This window comes from Equus przewalskii, chromosome 7 (genome assembly GCF_037783145.1).
Source record: "Equus przewalskii isolate Varuska chromosome 7, EquPr2, whole genome shotgun sequence".
Lineage (NCBI taxonomy): Eukaryota > Metazoa > Chordata > Mammalia > Perissodactyla > Equidae > Equus > Equus przewalskii.
In genome coordinates, this window is record NC_091837.1 from 8,812,960 (window position 1) to 8,840,918 (window position 27,959).

Below are 27,959 nucleotides of genomic sequence, written 5' to 3' on the forward strand. Positions count from 1 at the left end.
AGGGCAGTGGGGATCAAGTTTCTTCACGGGTTGCTCTGAGAAATTACCTGACTGCGTCGCTGCTTCAGCTTGATTTTGACAAGGAGGATGAGGCAGACCAAGGAGACCACGACGAAGAAAGCCAGGAAAATCCCCATGTCAAAGTATTCAGTGGGTTGCTGGAGCAGAACACAGACACAATGAGTCACCGCTCTCTTCAGCCTGGGAACCGGCACACGAGCTGTGTGGGCCTGGGTCGGCATAAGGATGGGCAACTGGGGTGCATTTCCCCTCATCTGCAGGGAACACCCGGGGTTCTGTTAACATGCACACTGTCTGCTCTCCAGGCCCAGGTAGTACCCTGCAGTGTGGCCAAGGGGAGGACTGCAGTGGTCTCAACCAGGCCTCCTAACAGCCAAGCGAACTCTGCTCCCAAAGCCAAGCTCCCTGAGGAATAGCGCGAAGTTCGCCGTAACTGGTAGGAGAGGCCCTTCCAAATAAACACAAATATCACATTTATGGGACAAAGGAGTGAGTGTCATGTTTTGAGGGAACAGTGATTACTAACCATGTAATTAATGGTTTACAACAACTCAGAAAATTGTATGCTGCTTCCACAAATATCGGCTTCCACTACAATGAGTCATATTTACCAAAGTGCTCTTTTTTCCTTTAAAAAGAAGCCAGCAAGTCCGTTCTGCAAACTCCCTCCGGTTTTAGTTCTTATCTTTTCCTCACAGCACACTGCCTCCTAAAACCTTGAGGCCGCCTCATCTAGGACACGCATTTAGCCAACAGGAATAGAGATTTGCTAATTGAATGCTGTGGGTATCAAGATATTTGGTGCATGCAAAAGAATCATGCTATGTGTGAATATTCCAGTATCTGTAAAGAGGAAATAAACCATGTACGGGGCACCTGTACCAGATTCCTAGAATCTTCAGCCTGAGGTTTGGGTAGAAGATGCCAGACAAGAGTTAATGGCCAGCAGTGTCGCCTCAACACACTTAGGAGAAGCCTAACCGCTATTCATTAACAACCTGGAAGCCATGAACTTCAATCCCGGCTGAAAGCTAACTTTTCCAGTCTCAAATATAAGGTAGGGGGTTCAAAAATGCAATTAACCCCACGGGAAGAAGGAAGGACAGGCCTTTTTCTCTCCTCTAGGTCAAATGGAAGGAGGGGGACATGGAAAGCCGAGTGCTGGGTATTCTTTCCCTTCAGTCCTCCTTAGCTAGCCTTTCAGAGGGAGATGGGACGGAAGAGAAATAAGGACAAGAGGGGATGGCAGGTAGAAGAGTCTAGAGACATCTTGGCATGAATCATCTAGTCATGTGCCACATATTGATATTTCGGTCAATGATGGGACGCACATGGACAGTGGTCCCATAACGTTAGTGCCATATAGCCTAGGTGTGTAGGATGTTGTGCCACCTAAGTTTGTGTAAGTACATTCTATGATGTTTGCAGAATGACGAAATCAACTAACAATGCATTTTTCAGAACACGTCCCCGTTGTTAAGTGACACATGACTGTATTTCTGGAAGCACTTTTCAAATCCTCTCTAAAACACAGGTAAAATTCCGCCCTGGCCTCCAGCCTTGTATCTGACCTTAACCTTCAGGAACTGGGGGTGCATCAGCATTTTAGGCAGAAAGAAGAAAGGAACAAAAGCCCAAAGGGAATCAAGGCTCAGGCAGCAGCAGAGAAGGTGCCGGGCGTGGCCGGCCAGGGAGGAGGCTCACTCGGGGAGGGCGGTGCTGAATCCTCGCTCGAGCCACTTTCTGCTTGTTGACAATGTTCATCAGCTTGATGGCATCTGCACCCTTCACATACACCACTGGCCTCTTGAGCGGGTCTTCCGAGCCCTGATTTAGCTAAGAAAAAAGAGATGGTCCTGGTCAGAAGACACACTTTAAGAAGCAGGAGAGAGAAAAAACGGCTGGAGGGAAAGGATGCTAAACACTGGAAATCCTCAAGCTCCTCAAGGACTGTAGCCTTGGAGCTCCCGGAAGGGCAGGGCTGAGGACAATGCTTGTTTTAGGGTGGACTGGGCAGGCGGAAAGCCTAAAAGGATCTTTGAAAATGCCCCCCAACCCCTAACTTCCTGGCTCTTAACCCCTCTCAATATGCCTGCCTTGGCGGATAATGTCCAAACATGGACATCTAACGTCAGCAGACACGTGCAAAGGCCCTGAGATGAGGGTGACACAACTGTGACAAGCCAAGCTAACTAAAGGAAATGCTTCTCTCAGGGAGCCTGCAGCCATTGGCGTGGCCCGAGGGCTTTACCTGGTCGATAGCTTCTGGGTTTTCAGACACATCAAAGATGACTGCCGTGGCTCCCCGCTGCACTGCTCGCTTGGCCTGGCAGAGTAAAAAAAGAGCAGATTGGCACTCTGGTCCTCTTACCTTTCCAAAGCCGGACTTAGAAATCAGACCTGTATTCGAATGCAGAATCTGACAGTTACCAATGTATGTGACTTTGAGCAACCAACTTTGCTAAGCCTCAACTTTCCCATCTGTAAAAAAGGGGCAATGCCACCTACCTTATACAGTTATCCTGAGAAGCAGACGAGTTACAATGGGTGAAAATAAATAACTGGGTACTAAATTAACCTATGGCTCCCTATCCGCCTAAACCTTAAAAATAAATGACAAATCAACAACCTGCCTGGTCAGCAGAAATGTACTGGTTTCAGTATTTTCTGCTGTGAACACAGAGCCGCTGGCAACCAAAGCAAATGCTTTCAGTCCTTCTCTCGTGGCCCTTCTTTCTTCCTATGTCACCCAGTACTGCAGTTAGACTAGTATCCTGAATATCTCCAAAGGACTCTCAAAGCGGTCAGTTTTAATAACTCACATAAGCTGAAGACTTTTGGAGATGCTGCCATGGGGCAAAGCTACGAGAAATAATTGTAAATGTGGATTTAGAGCAGTTGGCTGCCAAACCTGGCTGCACCTCAAAAACCACTTGGGAAGTTTATAAAGCAGATTTCCTGGCTCCGACCACAGAGACTGATTCAGCAGGGCTGGAGTAAGGCCCAGGAAACTGAGTTCTGCAAGTTTTCTGAGGGATTCTGATCATTCAACCCCTTGGGGAAGTACTGATCAGAGAGATGAGATTAGAATGTTTTACAAACGAATGAAATGGTGGGATTCTTTTGGGGGAGAAGGGATTCCTTTCCATCTCAGTGAACCTTCTGATTTCATGAACAGCTAAGTAGACAACAGGAAAGAAGCTATGGAAGAACAAGACAGGAGACATCACCCTTGCTTTTAGAAACCCAAATCTTATTGGCGAATAAGACACTTCTAACGTGGGGGGAAAAAAACAAACAAAAAAACAAAACCTCCTATAAATGGGCAAATGATGGTTAGTGCTTAGAGGTCAAGAAAATCTCTAGGGGCCACAGTCCTTCAGAAATAAAATAATCTGAGTTCCTTCAATAGGAATAATCGCTCAACACAGATGCAGCATAAGAAGCGACACGGAACTGAAGTAGAGGAGAAAGTGGCTGGACCAATGGCTCCACCAGCCCACCAGAGGGCAGTCTTATCCCACAGCTTTTACAAGAAGACAATTGCCTGTACTTTGTACCAAACAAGCAGGGCAGTGAAATCCTCAGCGGTACGGCAAAGTCCTCTGCAACTTAACAAGCTCGGACCCCCTGGGTACTGTCCCTTGTTCTGCTGGAGTCTCTCTCTTGTTGAATTGAGATTCAACGTATTTAAAATCTCCTCTGCCGCTTGTCCATCCCACCCTGTTTTATCACCAGCACCCTGCCGGCAGAAGTGACTCTTGGGAGCTATTCCTGGCTCTGCCACTGACAAGCTGCCAATGGTCGGCAAGTCACTGAATCTCTTTTAGCCTCAGCCTCAGTTTCCCCACCTGTATTAGGGTCCCTTCTAGTTCACAGTCACTCAACTGAGAGGCAGGGGACTGATCAGACTGATGCAGAAAGAGCTGCAATGGCACTATCAGCCACCTCCAGCAAGAGAGGACATGACGGCACAGTGAGAAAGCTCTAGGCCAGGTGGCATCACTTTCCTCCATATAGCTCTTCAGAGGCACAAACTCCTTTGCCTGACGCCAACAGCTTGTGGGCCCCAGAGTTAACAGTAAGTAGGTGTTTGTGTCTCCTGCTCTGGTGGTATCCCAGTTTTCCTCACGAATTCTTTCCCTAGACGTAGAAGGGCCCTGAGGAACAGCACCGAAAACGAGGTAATAAACAGGACCTCTCATTCCTTTATTTGGCTTTCATTCCATGATCAAGCACATCAAACAGCACCCGAGGGGAATGTGTGTTCAGATCCGTCTTGATCGGGAGCCCCCAGCACCTCCTGCTTTGAAGCTGTCGCACCTGGAGAATCTAATGGCTGCAGGATGAAAGGCTGCAGCATCTGGGGTGTGCGACGCCTTCAGACACGTGGCCTGCTCGGTTTCAGGCTTCCCTGCTTCATAAGAATGTGGAAGTCACAAGGATTTGGAGGTGAGGCATGACCCATTCGTGACAAGCACTTAAAAAAAGACATTTTTAACAAAATCTAGGAGGACTGAGCAGTCTCCTGGTTTCTATACTGAAAAGAGCAAGTCAAGGATAAAGTGCTTAGGGCCGGCCAGGTGGCACAGTGGTTAAGTGCGCACGTTCCACTTTGGCAGCCTGGGGTTGGCTGGTTCAGATCCCGGGTGCGGACATGGCACCACATGGCAAGCCACGCTGTGATGGGCGTCCCACATATAAAATAGAGGAAGATGGGCACAGATGTGAGCTCAGGGCCAGTCTTCCTCAAAAAAAAAAAAAAAAAGAAGAAGAAGAAGAATACAGTGCTTAAATCCCATTTATATCTTGACTTCAGACACCATCAGGCTAATGCACAGGATACAAGTACAAATATTCTGTTTCAGAAAATGATAATTCTGGGGCCAGCCCTGTGGCTGAGTGGTTAAGTTCGCACGCCCTGCTTTGGCAGCCCAGGGTTTCGCTGGTTCAAATCCTGGGTGCCGACATGGCACGACTCATCAAGCCATGCTGAGGCGGTGTCCCATGTGCCACAGCTGGAAGGACCCACAACTAAAAACACACAACTATGTACTGGGGGGCTTTGGGGAGAAAAAGGAAAAAAAAAATCTTAAAAAAAAAAAGAAAAGAATTCTCACAGTAGACTTACTTTAAAGATTATGTTTAATGTAAGCTGCTATTAAAATAGGGTTGTATTTCTTGCACATACCAGGACTGGACAGGACAGGAGTCTACCCAAGATTCTGTTGGGAACTCACCTGTCAATATCTGGCTCCTTTTTAAAACAGGCCACGAATAATCCATATTTAGAAAATAACACATTAATTATACTATTCCCAAAGCAAATTAAAAAACACAGAACATTACTTGGTCACACTTTGCCCCTCGCCCCCCATTTTCAGTTTAAAAATTAATGAGGTGGGGCTGGCGCCGTGTCCCAGTGGTTAAATTTGGTGTGCTCCAATTCGGCAGCCTGGGTGCAGCACTTGGGCATGTACCTACACCACTTGTCAGCAGCCATGCTGTGGTGGCTCCCACACACAAAATAGAGGAAGACTGGCACAGATGTTAGCTCAGGGCCAATCTTCCTCAAGCAAAAAAGAAGACTGGCAAGAGATGTTAGCTCAAAGCGAATCTTGCTCAGCAAAAAAATTAAAATTAAAATTAAAAAATTGATAAGGCATATCCTTGAACCAATCTTCATATCTTCGACCATTCACCATTTTACCTAGTCAAGCTTGGGCCCGAATATTATTTCAAAACAAATCTAAACCATAGTTGGGATATTACTAGTCTTGTGATTGCCAGAAACCCTATCTTGATAAAGTCACACACTTAACATCCCAAACCCTCAAGATGAGGCTGTTTCAAAGAAAGGAAAGATGCAGCCTAGTGGATGTTGCTGGATGAAGGTCACTGGTAAACTGGGCTACAGTTGGAAAGGGCAGTTACCCTAACTGTGCACAGACCAGACCAGAAAGAAAAGCATGAGAAGGGTCTGAGCAGCAGAAAACGGGTGGGAGTCTCGGCAAGGCCTCCCAGAAGCAGCCAAAGGCCCTGCCTTACTGACCTCTGCATGCCCTTCCCCTCGACCCCACCCACACAGGAATTTTCACATCCTTCATCACCTTTGCTGCTTCCATCAGGCCAGGGCAGGTTGGAACCAGCCAGCAGGTGACCAGAAGCCCAGCAGCAGAACGTGGAATAAAAGGTTGTCGTGGTCCTTTATCTACCTTTCCAGGGCTGCAAGACCCGAGGCTAAACAATGTCCATAACCACTGAGGCAAGTATCAAAAGTACAAACCTCTGCACACTTACATTTTGCAAAGTACAAAATTTCAAGCCCTAGAAGACAGGGTCCTACTGTGGTTGGCACTTACTGCAATACAAGACTCCTATGGTTATTCAATAAACGTTCATTCTAAACGAAAGAAAGCCTGCCTGGGACCATACTCCTGGGTTATTGCTCCCTGAACGGGGATGTGGTTTACCCCTAAGGAAGTGCTTCTGTCAATATGTTTGAGTCTTGAATTTCTGGATTGGAATGGGGCATTCTGATGAGAATGGTCCTGTTACCACCTTGTGGGTGGGAAAACTTAAAGCCTAGAGCCTGCTTTAGTTTCAATTAAATTCTGGAATTCCAACCAGGAATGGATCTGGCACTCTCCCTGGTGTGAGAGGGTAGGTCTGACTCCATACCTACCCCCTGGGGCCTCTGGGCACAGCCTCCATTTTTCACCTGTTTATCTGCTTCTTCGTCGGGCACTGGATGTGGTATCTCCAGTGGCTAATCTTTATTGTATGAAAACCCTGACAGAATATAACCTTAATTGGAAATAACCCAAAGGATGGCTAAAAATCTCCTTTGTTCTAAACTCCTGACCATAGGATAACCAAGGAAGCTGGACTCTTTTTTTTTTTTATTTAAAGATTTTTTTTTTCTTCCTTTTTCTCCCCAAAGCCCTCCAGTACATAGTTGTATATTCTTCGTTGTGGGTTCTTCTAGTTGTGGCATGTGGGATGCTGCCTCAGCATGGTCTGATGAGCAGTGTCATGTCCGCGCCCAGGATTCGAACCAACGAAACACTGGGCCGCCTGTAGTGGAGCTCGCGAACTTAACCACTCGGCCACGGGGCCAGCCCGGAAACTGGACTCTTAGTGCTGATAGGAAGACATGCATCTTCAACCTCTTATAGGAAGTTCTGATCTATGGGGGCTCCAAACAGACTTTCTGCCTCCATTGAATATAATTTTGCATGCTGGATTTCTTTGCACTCATCATAAGCTTCCAATAAGTCATTAAAAATTCTTTGTAAATATCCATGAGGCTGTGACATATCCCTTCATATACTATACTCACTCATGTATTTTTGATATTTGGACTATTCCCGTTTTTTATTATTTTAATTAATGCTATGTTGAATAAATCTTGGCTTACATTTCTGACTTCCTTAGGATGGAGGCCCAGGGCCAAAGAATATGAAGATTATTAAGAATCTTAATACAATGGACACAGGATTGTAATGCCCCTCTTTATAAACCCACTAAACTCTTAATTTATCAGCAGTAATGACAACATAGGATGGCACAGACAATACAAGACAAATTTGTTAACAGATTTAACTTCTGGGTAAAGTGGCCTGTTGGTGAACTGGCTAGGAGAAGGAAGTCAGTTGAGAGTAACTCTGCATGATACTTCACATGCAGAAAGATGTTCTAGGCTGAACTATAATGAGTTGATCATACTTATCCTACTGATTCTTCAAGGTCAAGTTCATGTGCAACCCTTCCCATAAGACTGACAGGTGAGGGGCCGGCCCGGTGGCGCAGCAATTAAGTTTGCACGTTTCGCTTCTCAGCGGCCCTCAGGGGTTCGCCGGTTCGGATCCCGGGTGCGGACATGGCACAACTTGGCAAAAGCCATGTTGTGGTGGGCATCCCAGGTATAAAGTAGAGGAAGACGGGCATGGATGTTAGCTCAGGGCCAGTCTTCCTCAGCAAAAAGAGGAGGATTGGCAGTAGTTAGCTCAGGGCTAATCTTCCTCCAAAAAAAAGAGACTGACAGGTACTTCTCTTTAGCCCGAAGCAGCTCTTATCCCTCTCTGAGCTTTAATATCTCTAAAGATTTCTCCTCTGCTGCTTACTTTCTATGATGCATTTTCCCTCCAAACAGGACCATCTTTAGTGTTTTTGCTATTTATAAAGATAATATGTGCTTGATATGAAAATTTTAGAATAATTTAGAAATTGAAAGCAAAAAATTACTCCCCTATATTCCAGCTTTATAACATAACAGTGCGGTTTATATCCTTTCGTTTTTTTTTCCTAACTCATATATTAACAGGAATAAAATAGATATGTATACATTCACATATCAAAATATACTTACAAATAAATAAATTGGATGTATATACTGTTCTGTACTCTATTTTTCCCCTTAACAATATTATATGCATTGATGCAGAAAAATGTTCATTCTTCTTGTTAGCTACACATCTTATTTGATTATATGGTTGTATCAGAGCTTAAGACTGCCCCCCTGACAGGTATATGGGGGATTTCTACATTTCCTCTATTATAAACAGTGCTGTATTTCTATTTTCATACTCATATTCTGATGGCATCTATCCTTAAAATAAATAGCTACAAATGGTCCTGATGAGTCAAAGGGCATAGACATCTTACATGTAAATGCTGTGCCTGGGTGCTGGGCTGACCTGCCCATGGGATCTAATGGAGCCAGGAGATAGACCTTACTGACCAGTCTGTGTGCCCCATAAAACCTGATAAAGCAGATTGCCCTGGGCATGCTCCATACTCAACAAATTAACACAGTAGGCAGGAACAGAGTTTAATTCCATTTGTAGTGCCGTTTATTAATTACTTGTTCAACAGTAGTAAATAACCAGTTACTATGTGTGCTAGGCCCTGAGGACCATTACAGTAGTGAGCCGCACGGTGGCAGACCTCTGTCTTCATGGAGTGTGCGTTCTGCCAGCAATGCTGGTACAGACCTCTCCGAAGAGGCCAGGGGTGTCCTAAGGAAGAGTCTGAGCATCTCATTCCAAGGGCAAATGGGAAAGAAATTATGAACATGGGATCAGTTATCCCATGTCCCTATAGTAGCTTTTCCCAAAGAACATATCAGAGGATGACAGATTTTCTTGGTCGGTGTCCTTTGAGAAATGCTGCCTATTCTAGAGTTACCCCTGACAGTTACCGAGCACGTTAATGTGCCAGAGGCTCTTACCTACCCAGCATCTCCAATATTTTTGGACACAGAATCCTTTCTGCAGCAACTCATGTCAACACCCTCCCTTCCGTGGGAGACGCTCTGGGACCCAACGCTTGCTGGAGTATGGTATGCTAAGGTGAGAGAAGTGCCATCCCTAATCACTCCCTTGCTCTAACTCACAGGTAGGAGGCTGAGGGATGTGCCAGAGATCTACACTTCGATCTGGAAAATAATTACTAAAGAATATACACACCGCGATTTAAAGGAGACAGTTCTAAGTATGAAAACATTCGATTATACGGTTCAATTTGACAACTACTTCAGACGGCCAACTGTGTGCCAGGCATCCCAAGAAAGATACAAGCCAAGACCTTCTAGAAGTGTCTGTCATTATGCACTTGCTGCTGTCCTGGGGGAAGAGACCTTGCTTAGGAAGGAGCAGGATGAGGGCGCTGAGGTCTCTTCTCTTCTTATTGAACAAAGTGTTCACTTGCGGCTCTCCCCTGGCACATGTATACAGCAGCGTGACCAAGGGTGGCAGAAACCATGATTGTAAAGAATCCGAAATGGCACCAGAGCCCCAGGACTTGGTTCTCATGACCTGGCATCAGCATTCTGCTTCAGCTTGGGTCCTCAAGTTCCTTCTGTGGCTATCCTAGAGCAGAGCACACTGTACTGGACATCTCATGCTGATATGGGTGATGGGGTCTTACAATGGGCCTATCCTTCATTCAATCCTTACAACCTGGGCTCCCTCCTTAGGAAGGTGCCCTGCCAACCCCTCCAAGAGCCAAGCTAAACCACAGCCCTTTACCCTCACCCCTATACTCAGCTGCTTACCAAGTTTTTCTGATTCCATCTTCCAAATCCATCCATTGTTTTTCCATCCCTACTGCTGCCACCCTGTCCGGGACACCAGACTTTTCACCTCAGTCACAATAACATTCTTCCTTGAGGGTTCCCTACCTGCCCCCTGTGCAGTCCCCACCTAGCAGCAGAAGGACCTTTCTAAATCACAGATCTGATCTGCACTACTGTCCTTGAATGACTGCACTGCTCCTAGGATAAGATGTGACCATCCCACTGCTTATCGCAAACTCAACACTCCAGCCCCTAACTAGGCTGAGCTTCTGTTAGTTCTCTGACCATCTGCATCCTTCCTGCTGAGGAACACACGACCTCTTCAACACCAGCCGGCTTCCACCTCTTCTGTTCTAACTCTTATTTGGCTTAGGTGTTATTCCTGCCAGACTGCTATCACCGGTGGCCTGATTCTGCTCCACCATTGCAGCTCTTATGACATCACACTGTAATTGTTTACTTAAAGTGCTTCCCTCACTAGAGGACAGCCAACGTGTCAGACTTCTTTCCTGCTGAATTCCCAGAATCCAGCAAAGGGCCTGGCACAGGGCAGATGGCCACGAAATGTTTGTTGATTAACCTAAAAAGAATCAGCTTTTGCCCTTGGGGTTAGCATCAAACACCCTGGCCCGTGCTCCTCTAAGCACAGACTGCAGCTCACTCCTTGGCCACCTGATCTCCTGTTTCGTTAGACTTAATTGAGAAAGGTCCGTTCTCTACTAGATCTTCTTGAACTCATGATTCTCTGCACTCCAGATTTTCAGGATTTGGTTTCTTCTTAACTGCACGCACATCTTCTGCTGTAGCATTTGCTGATGGGCCTTTTATGGGTGGTCAGTTCTCATGCAGGCATGATCGTCTCTGAGCAACCTTGACCCCAGCCACTAGGAGTGGCTCTGCCTTGTTGCGAATCTTTATCAGGCTTCTGTGTGAGCACATCTCTGATGTCAAAGCTCTTAGAAGACAAGCCTGTGCACTGGCATGTTTGTTCCTTCCACTCTCGGGAGGAATGCAAGCCCCCTTTAGAACTCTCACAGAAGGAAAGCTGAGCAATGACTACCCTTGGGCGTATCTACAGGAACAGATGGCACGAGATGCATTTTTTTTTATAGTTTGCTCCCATTACTGCTTAGGGGATCTTGGCTTTTCTTCAGCCTGAAAGACTGATGGAGTTCACCCTGAAACCTGTGGAGAAAGATGGCCTGCACCAAACAGGCGCCTGTCCCGGGAAAGTATATGGATACTGGCCTGCCCTCTCCATCTGATGTGAGGATCTGGAGCTTGGCTTTCTGGGCGAACTGGTGGCAGAGTCCAAACTGCCACACTCAATGGCCTCGTTTGGGGCAACGAGAGACCAAAGCACGGGTATGAGAGGCACGGAGCCTCCAGTGCCTCATTGCTTATGTTGCCACTGCCGCAGGGCCTGCTCCTGCGGTCAGGGAGGGGCAAGGGGCTGTTAACACCAATGGACCAGCCAGTCCCAGAGCCTGGCCACGCCTGAAGCCCAGTCTCTCTCTCGGCCGGTCCTACACGAGTGCAAATGGCTGGGGCTCACTGGGTCCCTTTATGCCCCTCCCTCTGGAGACCACTAAGTGGATTTTAAACCCTCCTCCTCACTTTTTCCTTTCCTCCTCCCCCGTGTTCTTCGCTTAGTAGTGACCACCCAGGCACCAGGCTCTTGATCATTCTGGTCAGCTGCTGTTCCCTGAAGCATGAGTCACTGCATGACAGGGGACTCTTGCCAGGCAAGGGGGCTTGCAAGGCCCATTTTCCTACAGAAACCTTTCATTCCATAGGAAATGAGGTCACACACCAGAGCACACGGGTACCCGGTGAGAAAATCCTGGTGCCAAGAAGGGGGCGGGTGTCAGAAGTGGGAGGGAAAGGACCCTAACACAGACGCCAGGGGGAATCACCTGTGCTCCGGGGGGAACGGGGGCAGTGAGAGGGGGGTGCGCACAGCTTAAAAAATAACCTAGTTTCTTTTAAAGTACATACCACGTATATGATTTTACCAAACCAAATGTGTACAACGTTCGGCTAGTTTCCTTTCAGGACTTGAAGCCTCTAATCTACTGCTTAAAGGAGATCCACACACACAAAACAGCCGTGAGGGGGTAAAGGGGGTTGGGGTGGGGGCTGGCGGCCTGGTGGGCTCACTTTCCAGGGGTGGGTGGGGGCGAGGCTGGGTGGCGCAGCCCTGCCCGCTCCACCGGCTCTTTGCTCCTCGCTCCAGGGCTTGGCTGCAGCCCGGCCTGACCTTCCAGGTTTCCCTGGCAGGAGATCAAAGCACCGAAGCCACAAACACGGCTCAGAACTCCGAGGCCCCGCGGCCTCCCCCCAGGGTCCCTCCTCCCATTCCACCCCTCCAGCTTCTTCCCCCTTCCCCCGGCCCCGCTTCTCCACGCCCTCCCCCGCCCCAGGGTCCCTGCCCCCCAGGGTCCCTCCCCCCGAGGGTCCCTCCCCGCTCCGCTTCCCCACCCCCCCACCCCACCCCCCACCCAGTGGGGCCGGCCTTTGGGGGCGGGCTCCCATCCGGCGTTCTCTGACACTAGCGGCCAGCCGCGCCCCTCCCCACCGGGAGAAGGTATTTCTCGCCATAATTAAAGTCATTAAGCCTCCAAAGGCTCCCGTCGGCTGCTGGTTCTGAGCTCCGGAACGAAGATGATGCATTTTAAGTCCTAGTTAAGATTATGCTGATCTATTTAGGAGACATGTAGCAGCGAGAATTCAGCGGTTAAGTTAGTGGTTAAGGCGGCCTAAGTTTAAATAGTGTTATTTATTCTCAAAATATGTAGCAGCCCTACTTAATTTCTCCTAATTAAAGGAACCGACAGAAGAAGCTGGAGTCCGCGGCCGTGTCGCGGCGCCATTGCACAGGTTGGTACCCTTTCCACAATCAGAAAATACTGGGTGTCAAACGGAAATGCATTTCCCTAGATCTTAATCTTAAACATAGACATTTAGACCAGTTCCAAGAAACACAATGATCCTCTTTGTTTTAACACCTGACAAGGAGCACCAAAAACCCAGGAAGCCTGTCCACACCCTCCCTTCCATCGCCACTGCTGGGTGAAGGGATGTTGCGAAAACGGCCGCAGCAGCGTTGTTTCATGAGATGTCTGTGCCTGGAAGAGAAACCTTTGGAAGAACTTGTTAACCGCTATCTTGGGTTGAGTTTCCAGAAGTCCCACTTCAGGCCAGATCTTATAAAGTCAGCAACTAGAAACTTCAAAAACGACCACCCCCTTCATTGCATATGGCGCCTAAGACTTGTTTAATATAAACAAGTGTTAATTAGGTGGCGGAATTGGGCTTAACAAGGAACAACAGTGCCTGCAAAGTCTGAAGACCCTACACCTCCCTTCCACCATGAGGGATGGAGCACAGCCTCTCTGAGAGCTGAGGGCTGAGCTCCTGCTGCTGGAGAATTCCTTAATCGGGTGGTAAACTGACCGAAAAAATAGGATTATTTTGATTATATGATTTTTCAATTTTTATTAAGAGGAAGGAAATCTGGGTTAAGGAATTTTTGCATGCCCGAAGGAGGCTTGCTCCTAACATTTGTGGGGCTTGGGAAAAGAGTTAACAAACCATTAAATAAAATATATCCTCCCCCGTCTGTCTTGACATAGATACTTTCATAAAGACCTGCAAGGTCAGATTGCAACTGAGCTTTCTCTAACTCCCTGGAGTTCCTGGTCTGAGCATGTCAGTGTGGACAAAGCTGACCCTGGCCCACCCTGCATTGCCAGGGGGCTTGTACTGTTTGGTTTCTAGAAACCCACTTATGCTATTCTAACTCAGACTTAAGGAAAGCCCTCCTTGAAAAGAAGACTGCACTTCAAGGCAATAAACGAACTTCTTGTGATGTCTGGCTGTGGGAGTGATACCCCCAAAGCGGAAGCCTGGGTACCTCATAATCAAAGGTCGCAGGGGCACAGGCATCTTCTGGTCACTAGCCCTTAGCACAGCACCTGGAACCCAGAAGGTAGCAAGTGCTGCTGGGCATAAATGCTGGGGGGAGGGGCTGTCGGCACAAGAGCAACTATCTATTCCATACGGGGCAAGCTTTTGGGGTTCATGGCCAAGGCCCTTCTGGCTCCCTGGGTCCAGGCCTCTCTATACCCCGTAGCAGGATGGAGCAATAAAATGCAAGTTCCAGATGAGTCTTCTATGGTAACAGGATGATAAAAATGAAGAAGGATGAGAATCTCAAGGATACTACTTAAGTTTAAACTAAGTCCCATTTTTCTTCACAAAACCCATGCTTTCTTGAATTGAGCATTCAGACACACTCTGAGCTGAGTTAACCAAGTCACAAAACTTGGGTGCCAATTGCCCAACTAATACCACTTCTCTGCAATAAGTCATGACAGCTTTTGCCACTCAGAGCAATTCTATTGACAGAGACTCGAGGTATGGAGACGGGATACTGTCTATAGCAGCTGAGATCATGGGTAAGGCTATAAAACATAATATGAGTTAAACCCAGAAAGGCCATATTTTAGTGTCTAATTCAAAGAACAAGCCCTATAATTCCATTTCTATAGGCCAACAAGCTGCAGACCACGTTGAAACTACACTCATTTTTTCCAAATGCATTCCGCTCCTGGTGCTCAATAAATAGTCATCACAAAGGTGGTGATGATGGAAGGGGAAGGAGAAAAGCTGAACAGGCACCAAGCTGGCCTTCCTCAGGCCAAGAATAGATACGAGCTGGAGGAAAAGGATGCCCTTTGGCATCCCTTCCAGGTGTTGGGGCTGCAGCAATAGCACTTCCTGCTCCTAGGTTCACAATCCCATCCATGTCCCTCTGTCTGGGCTGCAAAGCGGCGGCGGGGGGGGGGGGGGGGGGGGCGGGGGGCGGGGGGGTGGGAGGAGGTGCGGCGCGGCGCGTTCTTGCCTGTGCAGAGCCTGCAATCCACTGACTTCGAGAAATGGAGCTACAGCAACAAGAGAAACCAATGGACCAAGAGCTGAAGCCTATGAGACCACCTTGAAGGATGCTCAAAACAGGTCTAGAAGAGATGAACTTGGATGGGGGTGACATGTGTTACGGGTTGGTCTGGTCAGGAAGGGCTTCATGGAGACCAAGCTGCCCTAATGAAGAGGATGGGGAGGCTGGCCAGGAGCTGGGCATGTGAGGCGCTGGCTGAGACTGCAGACCCTGCGGACACACCAAGTATCACAAAGGGAAGAGGGTCACAAGAGGCAATGCTTGGTAGCTTGGTGATTGTGCATTACAGTCCACTCATAAGGCCATCATGTCAACGCTGACTATTATCGACTAGCCTTTCCCTCAGGAGCAGTCAGCATGCCCACAGGTTCGTTTCTGGTACACAACATCCAAGCAGCCCCTATGGCTTACTGAGATTCTTAGATCAGTAGCTGAAATTTTATTTTCTCTGGAAGGGGTTCCCTGACCCCCACCCAAGGTTCAGTCCAGTGGCTATGTGCTTCCAGGCAAAATGCTTAATTTAAGTGACTGTCTTTCCCAGGACTTCTTTTTACATATTTATTGAACACCTACCATGATAGTACAATCGTATGCTAAAAATATGCTAAAAGTCCTAAAAAAGTCTAGTTCCTCTTCTCACAGAGCTCCAGTAGTCACACTAGGGACCCTGCATGCCCAGCAAATACTGCTTGAATGAAGGAAAAGAGAGAGAGGGAGGGAGGAAGAAAGGTGCTTGCTGACAGGGTCCATGTGTCTCCACTTTATGTCAGACCTCAACTAGTCATCCTGTGAACAGCACATCTCAACAGTGCAGACATGCTGCCTCGGAACCCTCAGTCAGCAAATATGAAAACATCTGCTCGAAATGAACACTCATATCCAACAACAAATAGATGGGCAATTACTGTTTCAAGGAGGGAGATTAGTTTTAAAGCATAGTTTGATAACCTTTAATAGCAGAAAATTGAAAAAGCCAGTTAATAACTGTAAAAGTCATTACAATGAAAGAGACTAACAGGCCTGCGAACCACAGAAAGGTGGAGCTGGGCCGGATCACTTCCTTTGGTCAATAACAGGTCCATGACTGTGTCATTAAGAAAAGGACTTCTTGCAAAGGAACAGCTTAATCCCAGGAAAAGGAAAGAGTAAAAAGGTTACATTAAGGGAATCAGGGATAATCTCTATCAATTAACCAGAGCCTTTCCTGTTGGGGAAGTCTCAAAAGAAGAACAGGAAAAGAGCTGGGTCACGCTCCAGGTGCTCATGCTTTGTTTTATGATCCAGTAGTTTGGCAGTCTGGTTTGTGGGTGAGTGGAAAGAGCAAAAAGTACAAGTGCTATGTGACCCCCAAAACAAGCAGATGATGGTAGAATATGCCAACGCTGGCTCAAGAGGCACCCAACCGTTAGGCAGGCGTGGGGGACTGGCTGGCATCCTTTTGAGGCTAGACAAGACAAATTGTGTATCCTCCAGGCAGCTGGGACATTTAGAAGGACCAGTGAGCGAAATCCAGAAGATAGGCTTGAGCCTGCTTCTCCTGGCCCCGGAAGCCAGCGTGGCCCACCTGAGAGTCATGACAGCCCTCATTCGGAGGGACAAAGCGGGCCTGGGCCTCTTAGGCAACAGTGACCTCGACTATGGTCTATCTGAATCAATTAAGTGCCTCTCAGTCCTGGAATGGGATTAAAGAGTACCTAGTCCCACGTCCTAGATTTGCAAAGGATGCAGTGACTTCCCGAGGTCAGAGTATGCTGGCAGCAGGGGAGGGCGTTCAACTCCGAGCCGACTGCATCCTGTCAACCCTGCCCCCCACTTCTCTATAGTTCATTAAGTTTTGTCTTGTCCAAGTTTTTCTTTTGGGGGAAAATCAAAACTTAGGGGAATCCAATGTTAGTTTTCCAAAAATAACTGAAAGATATATTTAACCAGCACCTATTAGTAAGAACATAAATATTTTGTGTATTATTTTAAGCAATCGTTACTAGAACATTCCTATACTAAGATTTGAAGCCAAGCATTTACGGAAAAAAATTTTTTTTTTCGAGGAAGATTAGCCCTGAGCTAACATCTGCCACCAATCCTCCTCTTTGTGCTGAGGAATATTGTCCCTGAGCTAAGATCTGTGCCCATCTTCCACTATTTTATATGTGGGACACCTGCTACAGCATGGCTTGATAAGCTGTGTGTAGGTCCATGCCCGGGATCTGAACTGGCGAACCCTGGGCTGCTGAAGCAGAACGCGAGAACTTAACCCCTAAGCCGCCAGGCAGGCCCCACAGAATTTTTAAAAACTGATTTGTGAAAGGAAGAAGGTTGAGTATAATGGACTTGACAGCAGAGAGGTGGATGTTAGCTTAGAGAAGAGATGGGAGTTTTGAAAAGAAGTGTACATTAAAATGATTTCAAATGTATTGAGTTCACTAGAAAAAAGTTAAAGTGAGTCCTTTTGAAACAACAACAGAAGTCTCCTAATTCTCCCCCATACACTGAGTTTGCTTCTACTGGGACTAGGACATTTGCATACCTCAACTTTATGAAACACAAGAAGTGACTGAAGCCAGAACTTTTCACAGAGAACTCGGCCCCTGCTGTTCTGCTGGTCACACATTCACATACAGAGCCCCACGCCTCTGCTATCATGAAGATATGCTACACTAAGAGAGAGCGATAGGCAGGGACCACCCAAGACTCAGAGACACTGAGTTCCCCAAGCTCCACAGCCTTACTTCAGTTTTAGCCTCGAGAGAAAGTATGTCCAGGATCAGGGTCTGACAGTCAAGAGGAGGTTAGGTTTGGGGGTCACGTTAACAGCTAACAGATGAAGTTATTGATTAACTCATCACTGGCATTAGTTGGTTAATGTACAATTTTGTAGGTAACTTCAGTAGTCCTTGCCCAGGTTCAGAGTAAAAAAAGCAGTGTTCCCTTTTCTTATTTAAAATTTAAAAAGGAATAAACACTGATACACACAACCAACATGGATTAACGTCAAAGTAATTATGCTGAGTGAAAGAAGCCAGGTTAAAGAGTTCATATTATATGATTTCATTCATATAAAACTCTCTAGGGGGCCGGCCGGGTGGCGCAGCGGTTAAGTTTGCACGTTCCAATTCTCAGTGGCCTGGGGTTCGCTGGTTCGGATCCCGGATGCGGACATGGCACAACTTGGCAAAGAGCCACGCTGTGGTAGGCGTCCCACGTATAAAGTAGAGGAAGATGGGCATGGATGTTAGCTCAGGGCCAGTCTTGCTCAGCAAAAAGAGGAGGATTGGCAGTAGTTAGCTCAGGGCTAATCTTCCTCAAAAAAACCTCTTTAGGGGCTGGCCCAGTGGTGCAGCAGTTAAGTTTGCACGTTCTGCTTCAGCGGCCCGGGGTTCGCCGGTTCAGATCCCAGGTGCAGACATGGCACTGCTTGGCAAGCCATGCCGTGGTAGGCATCCCACATATAAAGCAGAGGAAGATGGGCATGGGTGTTAGCTCAGGGCCAGTCTTCCTCAGCAAAAAGAGGAGAATTGGCAGCAGATGTTAGCCCAGGGCTAATCTTCCTCAAAAAACAAAACAAAACAAAACTCTCTAAAATTCAAACTAATCTATAGTAGGAGAAAGCAGATAGTGGTTGGGGATTGGCGAGGGATAGAAAGGAGGGGGAGGGAGGAGCTTCAAAGGGGTATGAGGGAACTTTTAGGAGTGAAGGGAAGTTCATTATCTTGATTGTGGTGATGATATCATGGGCATGGGCATATGTGTGTGTGTGTGTGTGTGTGTGTGTGTGTGTGTGTGTGTAGGTCAAAACTTAAACTGTACACTTTAAATATGTGCTGTTTATTATATGTCTATTATACTTCAATAAAGAACTTTAAAAAAAAAAGGTGGGGGAGAATCCGCAAACATTCTTTTCCCATTATTGCTCTTAAAGCTTAAAAGCAAAACTTTTATGACATAAATAACTTTACCATGTGACTGCTGTTAATTTTAGTTAATACAGGAACATTCTAAAGTTGGTTTTAAAAATATCCAGACTGAGCAAGATAATACCTCCTTCTGGTATCTAAAACCGTTGCAGTATTCTAAACCAAATCCACTCTCAGTGAATCTGGATGAATAGGAAAGGTAAGGAGTACCGAGCTGGCGTGGACTCTGGGAAGCAGGTAGATTCCAGGTCAGTAAGCACGAGAGACTCTTCCATCAGCGTAAGGATGATCAGGATGGGAGGGGAGGGTTGCACACGCATGTGTTGTGTATCTCTGCGTGCTTGCTACTGCTGCCCACAGCCAGGGGAGCCCAGTGGCCTGAGGGAGTTTTTTCAGTCCTGGTTCTCTTACTTCCTAAATAGATACCCTTGGCCAAGTCGCTTTCTATCTGATCGTCAGTTTTCACATCTGTAGAACTGGGGCAGTGATAGGATTTTATAAAGTTGTTGAGGGGATCAAGTAGTTGATGGGTGTAAAGTGCTTGGCATAGTTTGGGCACATGGTAGGCACCAATTAATGGCAACTATGATTACTACATATTGATCTAGTTTGAAGTGACTTGTGGCACTAAGAGGTGTTGATTGTTACCAAGCAGACAACGCTGCTTTGCAAGCACTGAGTTTTGAACTGGGGATCTCAATCTTTGGTAATCACTTTAGGGTGATGTCATGAAAACGAGCAGCATTGTTTTCCCTGGCACTACCTTTAGCTTTCATTTGGAGCAGAACTGAAACAATCTTCTTCACAATTAGATGGGTCTTCAGGATTTCAACTGCTCCACTGTGATCTTCAATCCTTTCTGGCTCAATTGAGAGTTACAGGATTGACCCAAAGAATCAAATAGTTCCTCCTGCCAGGTGTTACAAGAAATTCACATCTGTCAGGGTAGGTTGAAAAAAAAATGGCCACAATACTTTGCAGCACCTCCCATCAAGAGGTGGAGTTGGGGCCAGCCCATGGCCGAGTGGTTGGGTTCACGTGTCCCGCTTTGGCAGCCCAGGGTTTTGCTGGTTCGGATCCTGGATGCAGATATGGCACAGCTTGTCGGGCCATGCTGGGGCGGCGTCCCACATGCCACAGCTAGAAGGACCCACAACTAAAAATATACAACTATGTACCGGGGGGCTTTGGGGAGAAAAAGGAAAAACTTTTTTAAATTAAAAAAAAAAAAAAGAGGGGGAGTTTATTTTGACAGCCCTTGAATGAATGGGCTTGGTCATGTGACTTGCTTTGGCCAATGGTTCATTAGCAAATATGATGCACGCAGAGGCTTGGTAAGTGCCTGTGTGTTAGGTTTGCCCTCTTTTGCTACTGTGAATCCTGAGACTAACATACTAAGAAGCTTGGGCTAGCCTCCTGGATAATAAGAGACCACATGTCAAGAGGACACAACTGTTCTAAGTGAGGCCCCAAAGAGCCACCAGCAGACCACAGAGATCAGCCAAGCTGGCCCAGACCAGAAGAACTGCTCAGCTGACCCACAGAATCATGAGCTAATGAAAACGACTGCTGTTCTTAAGATACTAAGTTTCAGGATAGTTTGTTATGTAGCAAAAACCAACCAATACACCTGTGCTAACTGAATGCACTACAAAATCATGCTACCTCACCTGGGTTGTCCTCCACACTGTTCCACAAGCCTGTTGACATTGCTTTGTGCTTATGAGCCTGCTTCTCTTCCCTCTCATATGTTTAGGTTCCCTTCCTCCTCTTACATGGTCCCACTCACTCACTGCTTGCCTCTGGAAATTTCCAGACACTAATATCCTATTTACACACCTCTCTCCTCAACTCCTCCTCAGTCTCTTTTATTGGCTTTCCCCTCTGCTCATCCCTTATTCCAAGTTTTCCTTGAAGTCCTGTGCCAGCCCTTTTTCTCTTCCTAGTCTATACTTTCTTTCTGGACAAGCTTATTCAGATTCTTGGTTTGAAAACACACTCCTATCTAACATCTTCCCAACCTTCATCTCCAGTCCTGACCCCCTTCTTGAATTCCAGGGCTCCAATTCAACACAACCAAAATCAGTCAGCATGTTTCTCTCAAACCTACATTACTTGTCTCAGATTAATGGAACCACCATTGTCCAAGTCCAGAAGCCCAAGTCTTCCTCCCCTCCTCTCCTTTCCCCTTCCCCTCTCCACATTTAGTTTGCTCAACTCTACCTCCATAATGGATCACTCTCAAGTAGGCTCTCCCTTTGCATCCCTGCTACCCTGTATTCCAGGAGTTTCCCTGTCTCCAGTCTTTTTCCAGTTCATCCTGTACATAATGTCCCGAGTCATCTTCTTGGCCTTCTCAGATTCAAGTCTCAAGCTTAGTGTTCAAGACTCACCTTAGTTTGGACACAATCTACCTGGCCTACCTCGTCTCCCACTGTCTGCCTCCAAGCACTGTGTGCCCCAGCCACACAGTTCCCCCATTTCTGGAAAATTAGGGTGTGCAAACACCTTCTTGCATAGGTTATTCCCTTTACCTCAACTGTGCTCCTGGATCCTTCTCTACCTCTCAAAGCCCTTCTCATGCTCAAGGACCCACCTAAAAGCCTCCTTTCTCTGCAAAGCCTTGCCCAGTTTTTCCAGAACCATCTCTCTAGCCACTGTGTGACTCTTTCTTATAAACCTTTAGTTCACTCATCCTCGGTGATGGAATATAAGCTTCCTGTTTTCATGTTGCATAGGCCTAGGATGGCCATATGTCCTGTCCCTAGCATGCCCGGGACAGCCCTGGTTTATATTTGCTTTTGCACCGTAATGAATAATGGCATTCCCTTCCATTCTCAAAAGTGTCCCAGCTTGGATGACAAATGATATGATCACTGTACATTAGTCTTACAGTGCTTGACGTAAATCAGAGGCACAAAAGAAGTCTGCTATTCCAACTCACCTTGGATCCTTCTTCATATCTATTGTTTGACCATCAGAAAATATTGGTCTGTGTTCACACTTGTTTCACTAAATGTTCCACAGGCAACCTTGATGGTCTTTCTTCAGCAGTTTAAAGTCATACAATGGAGGTCACAGACCCAACTGCCCGCTGGGGCCAGGTATAAGACTGATGTCAATGGATATGCTGCTGTAGTCTGTGGTAGGGACTGTGGCAGACTGGACAGTGCACACTTGTCTGATGGGGGCAGCTTCCACACAGCTCAGGCTACCTTTACCAGAAGGGATGGGGCCCCAGCGTTGCCATACCTTCCGATTTTTCAAGAGAAGGTAGAAATGTGGATTTTTATATCAAATCTTCCAACTGAAGTGCTGACAATTAATTTATACTTAAAACACTGTGCAGGTGTGCCCAGAGTGGCCAATGCCTCACATCTCTGGCCTTTAGCAAACCCACAGATCTCTGCCTGCTCAACATCCCACCTTTAGGAATGGAAGTTAATGAGTGGGCTCTGGAGGCAGGCCAAGTCTGTCTCTGCCACTTACCAGCTATGCCCCAAAGATCATTTTGTGGGGGCAAAGGGCTACTTTCTCAGTATATCTAGAATATAGAGATCAGACCACCTTTCTTTCTAGGTAAGTGTTACTTTTCTTTCCCATTTCAAGTCTCTTGGATGAAAACACATTGCCGAGGTGGTGTTACTGCCCCACTGGGCACAAGCCCTGGGATGCAGTGGGGAGCTTCGCATGGGCAGGAAGTTGATTCAACCGAGGTCACAATGCTCTGAGATACAGCAGCCCAGCTCTGCTAACAGCTACCAACATAAGCCAGCACTCACTCAGCCGGGGCAAGTTCTTTACATCAGAATATGAAAACATCTCATTTGAAACTCCTTGGTTAATCAATAATCACTCAAATACTAAGAGGTCACTCACATATTAAGAAACAAATACACTTCTGTTTCCATCGCCTCTAACAGGTAATTTGCAAAAATCCCTAAATTCAAGCTTTATCTCAAGTCTCACTAAATTAACCCTTAAATTTAAGTCCCTTAAATTAACCTTCATTGAACAAGTGAAAGGACGGCCTCATTCAGGCTTTTCCTACTATAATTATTCAGTGTGAGCAAGACTTTACTTAGCAGAACAAACAAAGGAAGTGGGTTCTAGTATAACCTTTTATTTGCTAGAGCTCCCACCCCTTGCCCTAGCAAAGCCTTGTTTTCCCATTCACTTTTTTCTGAAGAGAAAGTTCTCTAACTCATTACAAGCTGTCTGCACACTATCATCTTCCTCAGGTGATCAAATAGCACTACACCTTCGCAAATGCACCTATCATGCACTGAGGGGACATTTCGTTGGTCTGGTCTGTGGATTTTCATGAGAACATGGGGTCAATGCACTGGGAAGCTCTGCATGAACTGTGACAATGACCTTTGCCAGTACCAGAGGCATCATTTAGTAACGATCAGTCGACCTCTTGCAACATTATTTAGTTCGGAGTATAAGATGCAACCCTCATCAGCTAAGCCAATTTTAGTTTTAATCAGTGTTGTTTTTCCCTTTCCTTCTTCCCTTCTTAAAGCCACTGGGAGAGGAAAAGAAGTCTGGAAGGCAGGACATTAACCCAAAGCAATACAGCAAACCCCACTTTCTATTAAACTTTAGATTTCCTAGGTTAACTAAGCATTAAAAAAAACCCCACCAAATGGTAAGTTTTAAGCAATTATCAGAATAAAGATTTTGCATATACATCCTTTTACATCACGCAGCATATTATACAACTTTCAGAGGGTTTAAAAGCAGCTGTCACAAAATAGTCAAGTAGATAATATTTAACAATACCTAAAATAAGCAGTTAACTTTCTCCAAGACTTAAGTGTCCTTGTTTTCTTACTTAACAGATAGGACTTAGACGGTTGCCAAGTGCCATTTGATGGTTAGAAAATGACAAGAATAACAGGAAATTAGAGAGCACATCTCACACGGCAGATATGCTGAGGACCAGATGACGGAGCTGGTAGATGCGCAGAGGTAGGCAAGGTCTGCTGTGGTAAGGGGTGCAGAAATGTCTCCCTCTTTTCTTCCAGGAACCTTTACTCTGGTCTCTCAGCTCAAGGCAGTCTACGCTGAGAGGCCCCCGACTCACCCTCTCACCCGGTTATTGGTCTTGTGACGCGCATCATAATCTGCAGTCAGTCTGTTACGTGTATGTGTGTACTTGCTGGTTGTCTCTGCATCCCTTCTACTGACTGTGAGCCCCACGAGGGCAGGGGACCTGTCTGTTTGAGTCACCACTGTATGAGCAACGTCTAGCACACGACCTGGGATATAGCAGGTACTTAAGGAATGTACAAATGAATTCCAAAGATGGAGCCTGTTCTTCTGCACTGAGCTACAAAAGGGAGTCAGAGTCAAGTCAGTGCATCCTTTCAGCACAGCTGGGGGCTCAGGGCATCTTTGCTTCCTGTCAAACAAGGGAGTTGCGGAAAGATGGTGTGCAAGTTCTTGTCCCCACCCTGGCTTCTGTGCAGTGCTGCTGCTGAACTGCCCTAGGCTCAGGGATCACATATACAGCAAGAATCACATCACCCAAGCTTGCCTTACACCTCAAGCAGGCCAAGGGGCTACTGCTACTGAGGAAACGGCTATGGGCATGCAGGGCATCAACAATGACTTCCAACGACTGAAGGATATCAAAGATGCCACCACTATTAATCGTCTTGTTCAAAAAAACAAAAACAAAGGCAATTTAAAAAGGGTGGAGGGGCATGATCCAAAAGCAAGAAAAACAATGGTGGTAATTAGAGTGACGTTTTTCAACTCTTTCTGGGGGCAAGATTTTGGCTGGGATCCTCACTGTTGTCACAGCAGCACTTGGGATGTCTTTGTGACTTTATGCTAACATGGAAATGACCAGGGCAGAAGGAAAAATACAGGGGAAAGATATTTCAGGAACAATGTTAAGACTACTAAGACTTTTGCACTGTTTTTTTCTGAGCATGGAGATATTTTTAACATTCTTAACAATGCCAGGCTGTCCTGGGAAAGACTACCACCAATATTCTGTGATGTTCATGGCTGCTTATGTTAGCGAATGGTGCCCACTCTAACCCAGGCCCCTGGGCCCTCCCACCCAGCTCCTCACGCTAATGCAGTGAAGCAGCATGGCCATAAATCCAGTATTGTTCAATCTACTCCGTATCATCATGTTTACAGCCTACATAAGCAACCTAAAGATCTGTGACAGAAGTCAGTTCTTGACATCTGAGTCAAGAACCACTGTCATAACAAGTTTAGCAGGCAATGGTCCAAGCTACTCATTAAGTACAAGTGCAAGTTGACATGCAAATTATCAGATCCCTAGTCCTTTCAGTTTGATTTACCTATGAGTGTAACTTGGCAGAGATTTTTCTATAACAACAAGAGTAAAGTTGCTACCACATTCTACCATTTAAGCGCCACACTTCCCAAAGAGCCACAGAAAAAATCAAGGACATAGTGGTGAGGTTTTGTCTTCTCTTTTTAAAACAATCAATGTGGCATCTAAAAACTCAGTTTTCTTTTCATTTCTGGATCTACCTGTTTCCCAATGACTTTCAAGTAGTTCCTACAAGCTCCACCGAAAATTAAACCGAGAATGAGAAGCTGGAATAGGGACAGTTACTAGCACTGAAGCGACACTCTGCTCTATCATTTTGCCAGGCAGCAAACAGATCGGGCCATTTTTCTCCAACAAGCTGCAGCGGCCTGACCACAAGCATAGAGCTGAAAGAGAAACATCTTGGGATTCCCTGAAACCTAACTTTAGACAGTATGAGCAAGCTGAGGACTTCTGGGAAATAAATGCAGTGAACACATCCGTCTAGCACGTGACAACCAGGAATGGGTGGCTCTTTGGCAACACCAGGCACCGATGAGGGGGTAGACTGTTGCTTAGGAATCTGTCGGTCTGTCCGTTTACATACGTAGAGATGGAACGAACACCTTTGGTAGACTCAACTCCTAATTCAAAGGACAGAACTGGTGTGCAAAGAGGATTTGAAGTGGCCTAGAAAGATCTGAAGGCCTGCAGTTAACTTGGGGCCTGGACAGTGCCATGTGTGGTAGCTGCAAGCACGTCTCTTCCCCTGAGACTCAGTGTATTCATCTTAAAGTAGAGTATCAATCGGCTCATGGAGCTGTGAATATTAAAAAAGACTCTATCTGGACAGAGCCCAGCCCGGGCCTCGGCACGGAGCAGCTGATCAGGTGAAGCATCCTTCCTGTATTTGACTCAAAAATTTTCCCCTCACAAATTTTTGAAGTCATTTAGGCACAAGCATTTTGTATTAAGCAGTGAACTTAATGACAAATAAGTTAATAGCCCTCACTGGTGCATAAAATACTCAGGCACACAAAATTCTCATGCACCCTTCCCACACACCGCTTGTGAAGGATGATGGATGCCTCAGAGAAGAATAACTACCCTGAAAGGCTGAAAAGGCATAACACTCCTCCTTATTTTAGTTATCCAGAATTGTCTAAAATTGGTTCCGTAATTTACTAACAGCCCAATACTTTGGGCCCAGATGGCACCGCTCATTGGCCTTTCTAGGACCAAAGAGAAATTGAAATGGGCAAGATCATCAGTTCTAAGCCCCTGAGGGTACCCGAGTGAGCAGACGACGTACCCAGAGCAAAACAAAAGTGCTACGTGCAGGTTTTCCACACATGTGATCCTGCTGGATGTTTTGAGAACTAAGAGGTGATCAATTTGAAAAAGAGCACAGCTCTTCGGCTTTACTGCCTAGATCAAACAGACAAAGAATCATGGGGAAGCCTGAAGAGATTAAGACGGTCCTGCCACCCGGTTCAAATTCGCCCTTGGCCTTGGCGCCTCAGAGCTGCGGTTCTCCCTTCTGCTTTGCATTTTGTTCACACTCCTCTTCTTCGGGACTTAACAGACTTCACTTGCAGTCTAAGCATGGATTTGAGTGTCTCATGGGGTGGGGGGCAGCACGAGATCCAACTTGGCCAACAACTTCAAACGACCGGCCAATCCAGGTGACCCAGCCTCTTGGGCCCAGACCAAGCTCTTTGTTTTGGGTTAGGCTGGTGGCAGGGTCCCCTGGCTGTGGTGGGCCCACATTGTCGGCTTGTTGCTTCTTTCCCAAAAGAGGATCTTGTTACAAAGAGAAGCTGGAAATTTCTTTGCACACAAGCAGAGACATGGCGGCCCTGCAAAGGCCCCAGGGTAAGGATTAAAGAAAAACAAAATAGAAACCCTTCCATCCCTAATTAGGGTCTTCATTTGCCAAAGTGCCATTCCCCAGCAGGAGGATTTACATTCAGGCCGTTGCTTGGAGTTACTTGGAAAACGTCTCCCAGCAGGTTGGTTCCTCAGTTCAGGCTCCTTTGAGCCAACAGTTTTTGGTTACTTGGAGGAGAGCTGCTTGCATATTGTTTTAACTGGCCTGGCTTCTGCAGCCAGCTTAGCTGTGTGAACAATCTCCCATTCAAAATCCAAAGATAAAAGCACAGTTTGGTTGAAAAATCTTTTTTTTTTTTTAAACTTGGGAATTATAGGTTTTGGAGCTAGCATTATTTCTCTCATACACAAGAGTGTTTTTCCCCCTCCGCCTTGGTTCTCTGCCAGCAAAGGCTGCATCCTGGAGTCCAGCCAGCCGCCAGTCCCCACTTCCTCGCCATTCACACCGTGGGGCTGGTGGCAGCCGGCCATGGAGGCGGACAGGAGCTCCCCATTTGCAAGAGGTTGACCACAGAATAGTGTAGCCAGCTTGCTGGACCCCTGTGGCCAGCCTAGGGCACCTTCTGTGCAGTTCCTTATCATTCTTTGTATCCACAACAGCACATCTTCTAACATATTGAGTCCCAAAGAGCCTGGCCCAGGAAGCAAGATTTCTCTTCCTTTTTGGAATTTTCAGTACAACAGTAAATTATAAACCAAGACTGAGCAGTAATATATGTTTGTATAACCTTCTATGTGTAAAAAGATGTTAGGTGAAGATGAATTAAGGAGCAAACACAGAAAAGAGAAGAGACA

General features: G+C 46.5%; 1 protein-coding gene and 1 long non-coding RNA gene across 3 annotated transcripts in view; one reads left to right on the forward strand and one right to left on the reverse strand.

The window, feature by feature from the left end:
- Positions 1-27,959, reverse strand: part of ZNRF3 (zinc and ring finger 3) — a 150,659-nt gene that overhangs the window by 10,259 nt on the left and 112,441 nt on the right. For both annotated transcript variants that reach the window (XM_070628627.1, XM_070628628.1), the window contains exons 3-5: positions 2,273-2,347; positions 1,726-1,857; positions 48-158 (exon numbers count right to left, since the gene is read on the reverse strand). In XM_070628627.1, coding sequence (XP_070484728.1) covers positions 48-158; positions 1,726-1,857; positions 2,273-2,347 — 318 coding nt within the window. The remainder of the gene's footprint in view (positions 1-47; positions 159-1,725; positions 1,858-2,272; positions 2,348-27,959) is intronic.
- LOC139084709 (uncharacterized) lies at positions 22,734-27,863 on the forward strand. The gene is made up of 2 exons (XR_011542348.1): positions 22,734-22,893; positions 23,818-27,863. It is a non-coding gene; the product is annotated as an uncharacterized lncRNA (long non-coding RNA).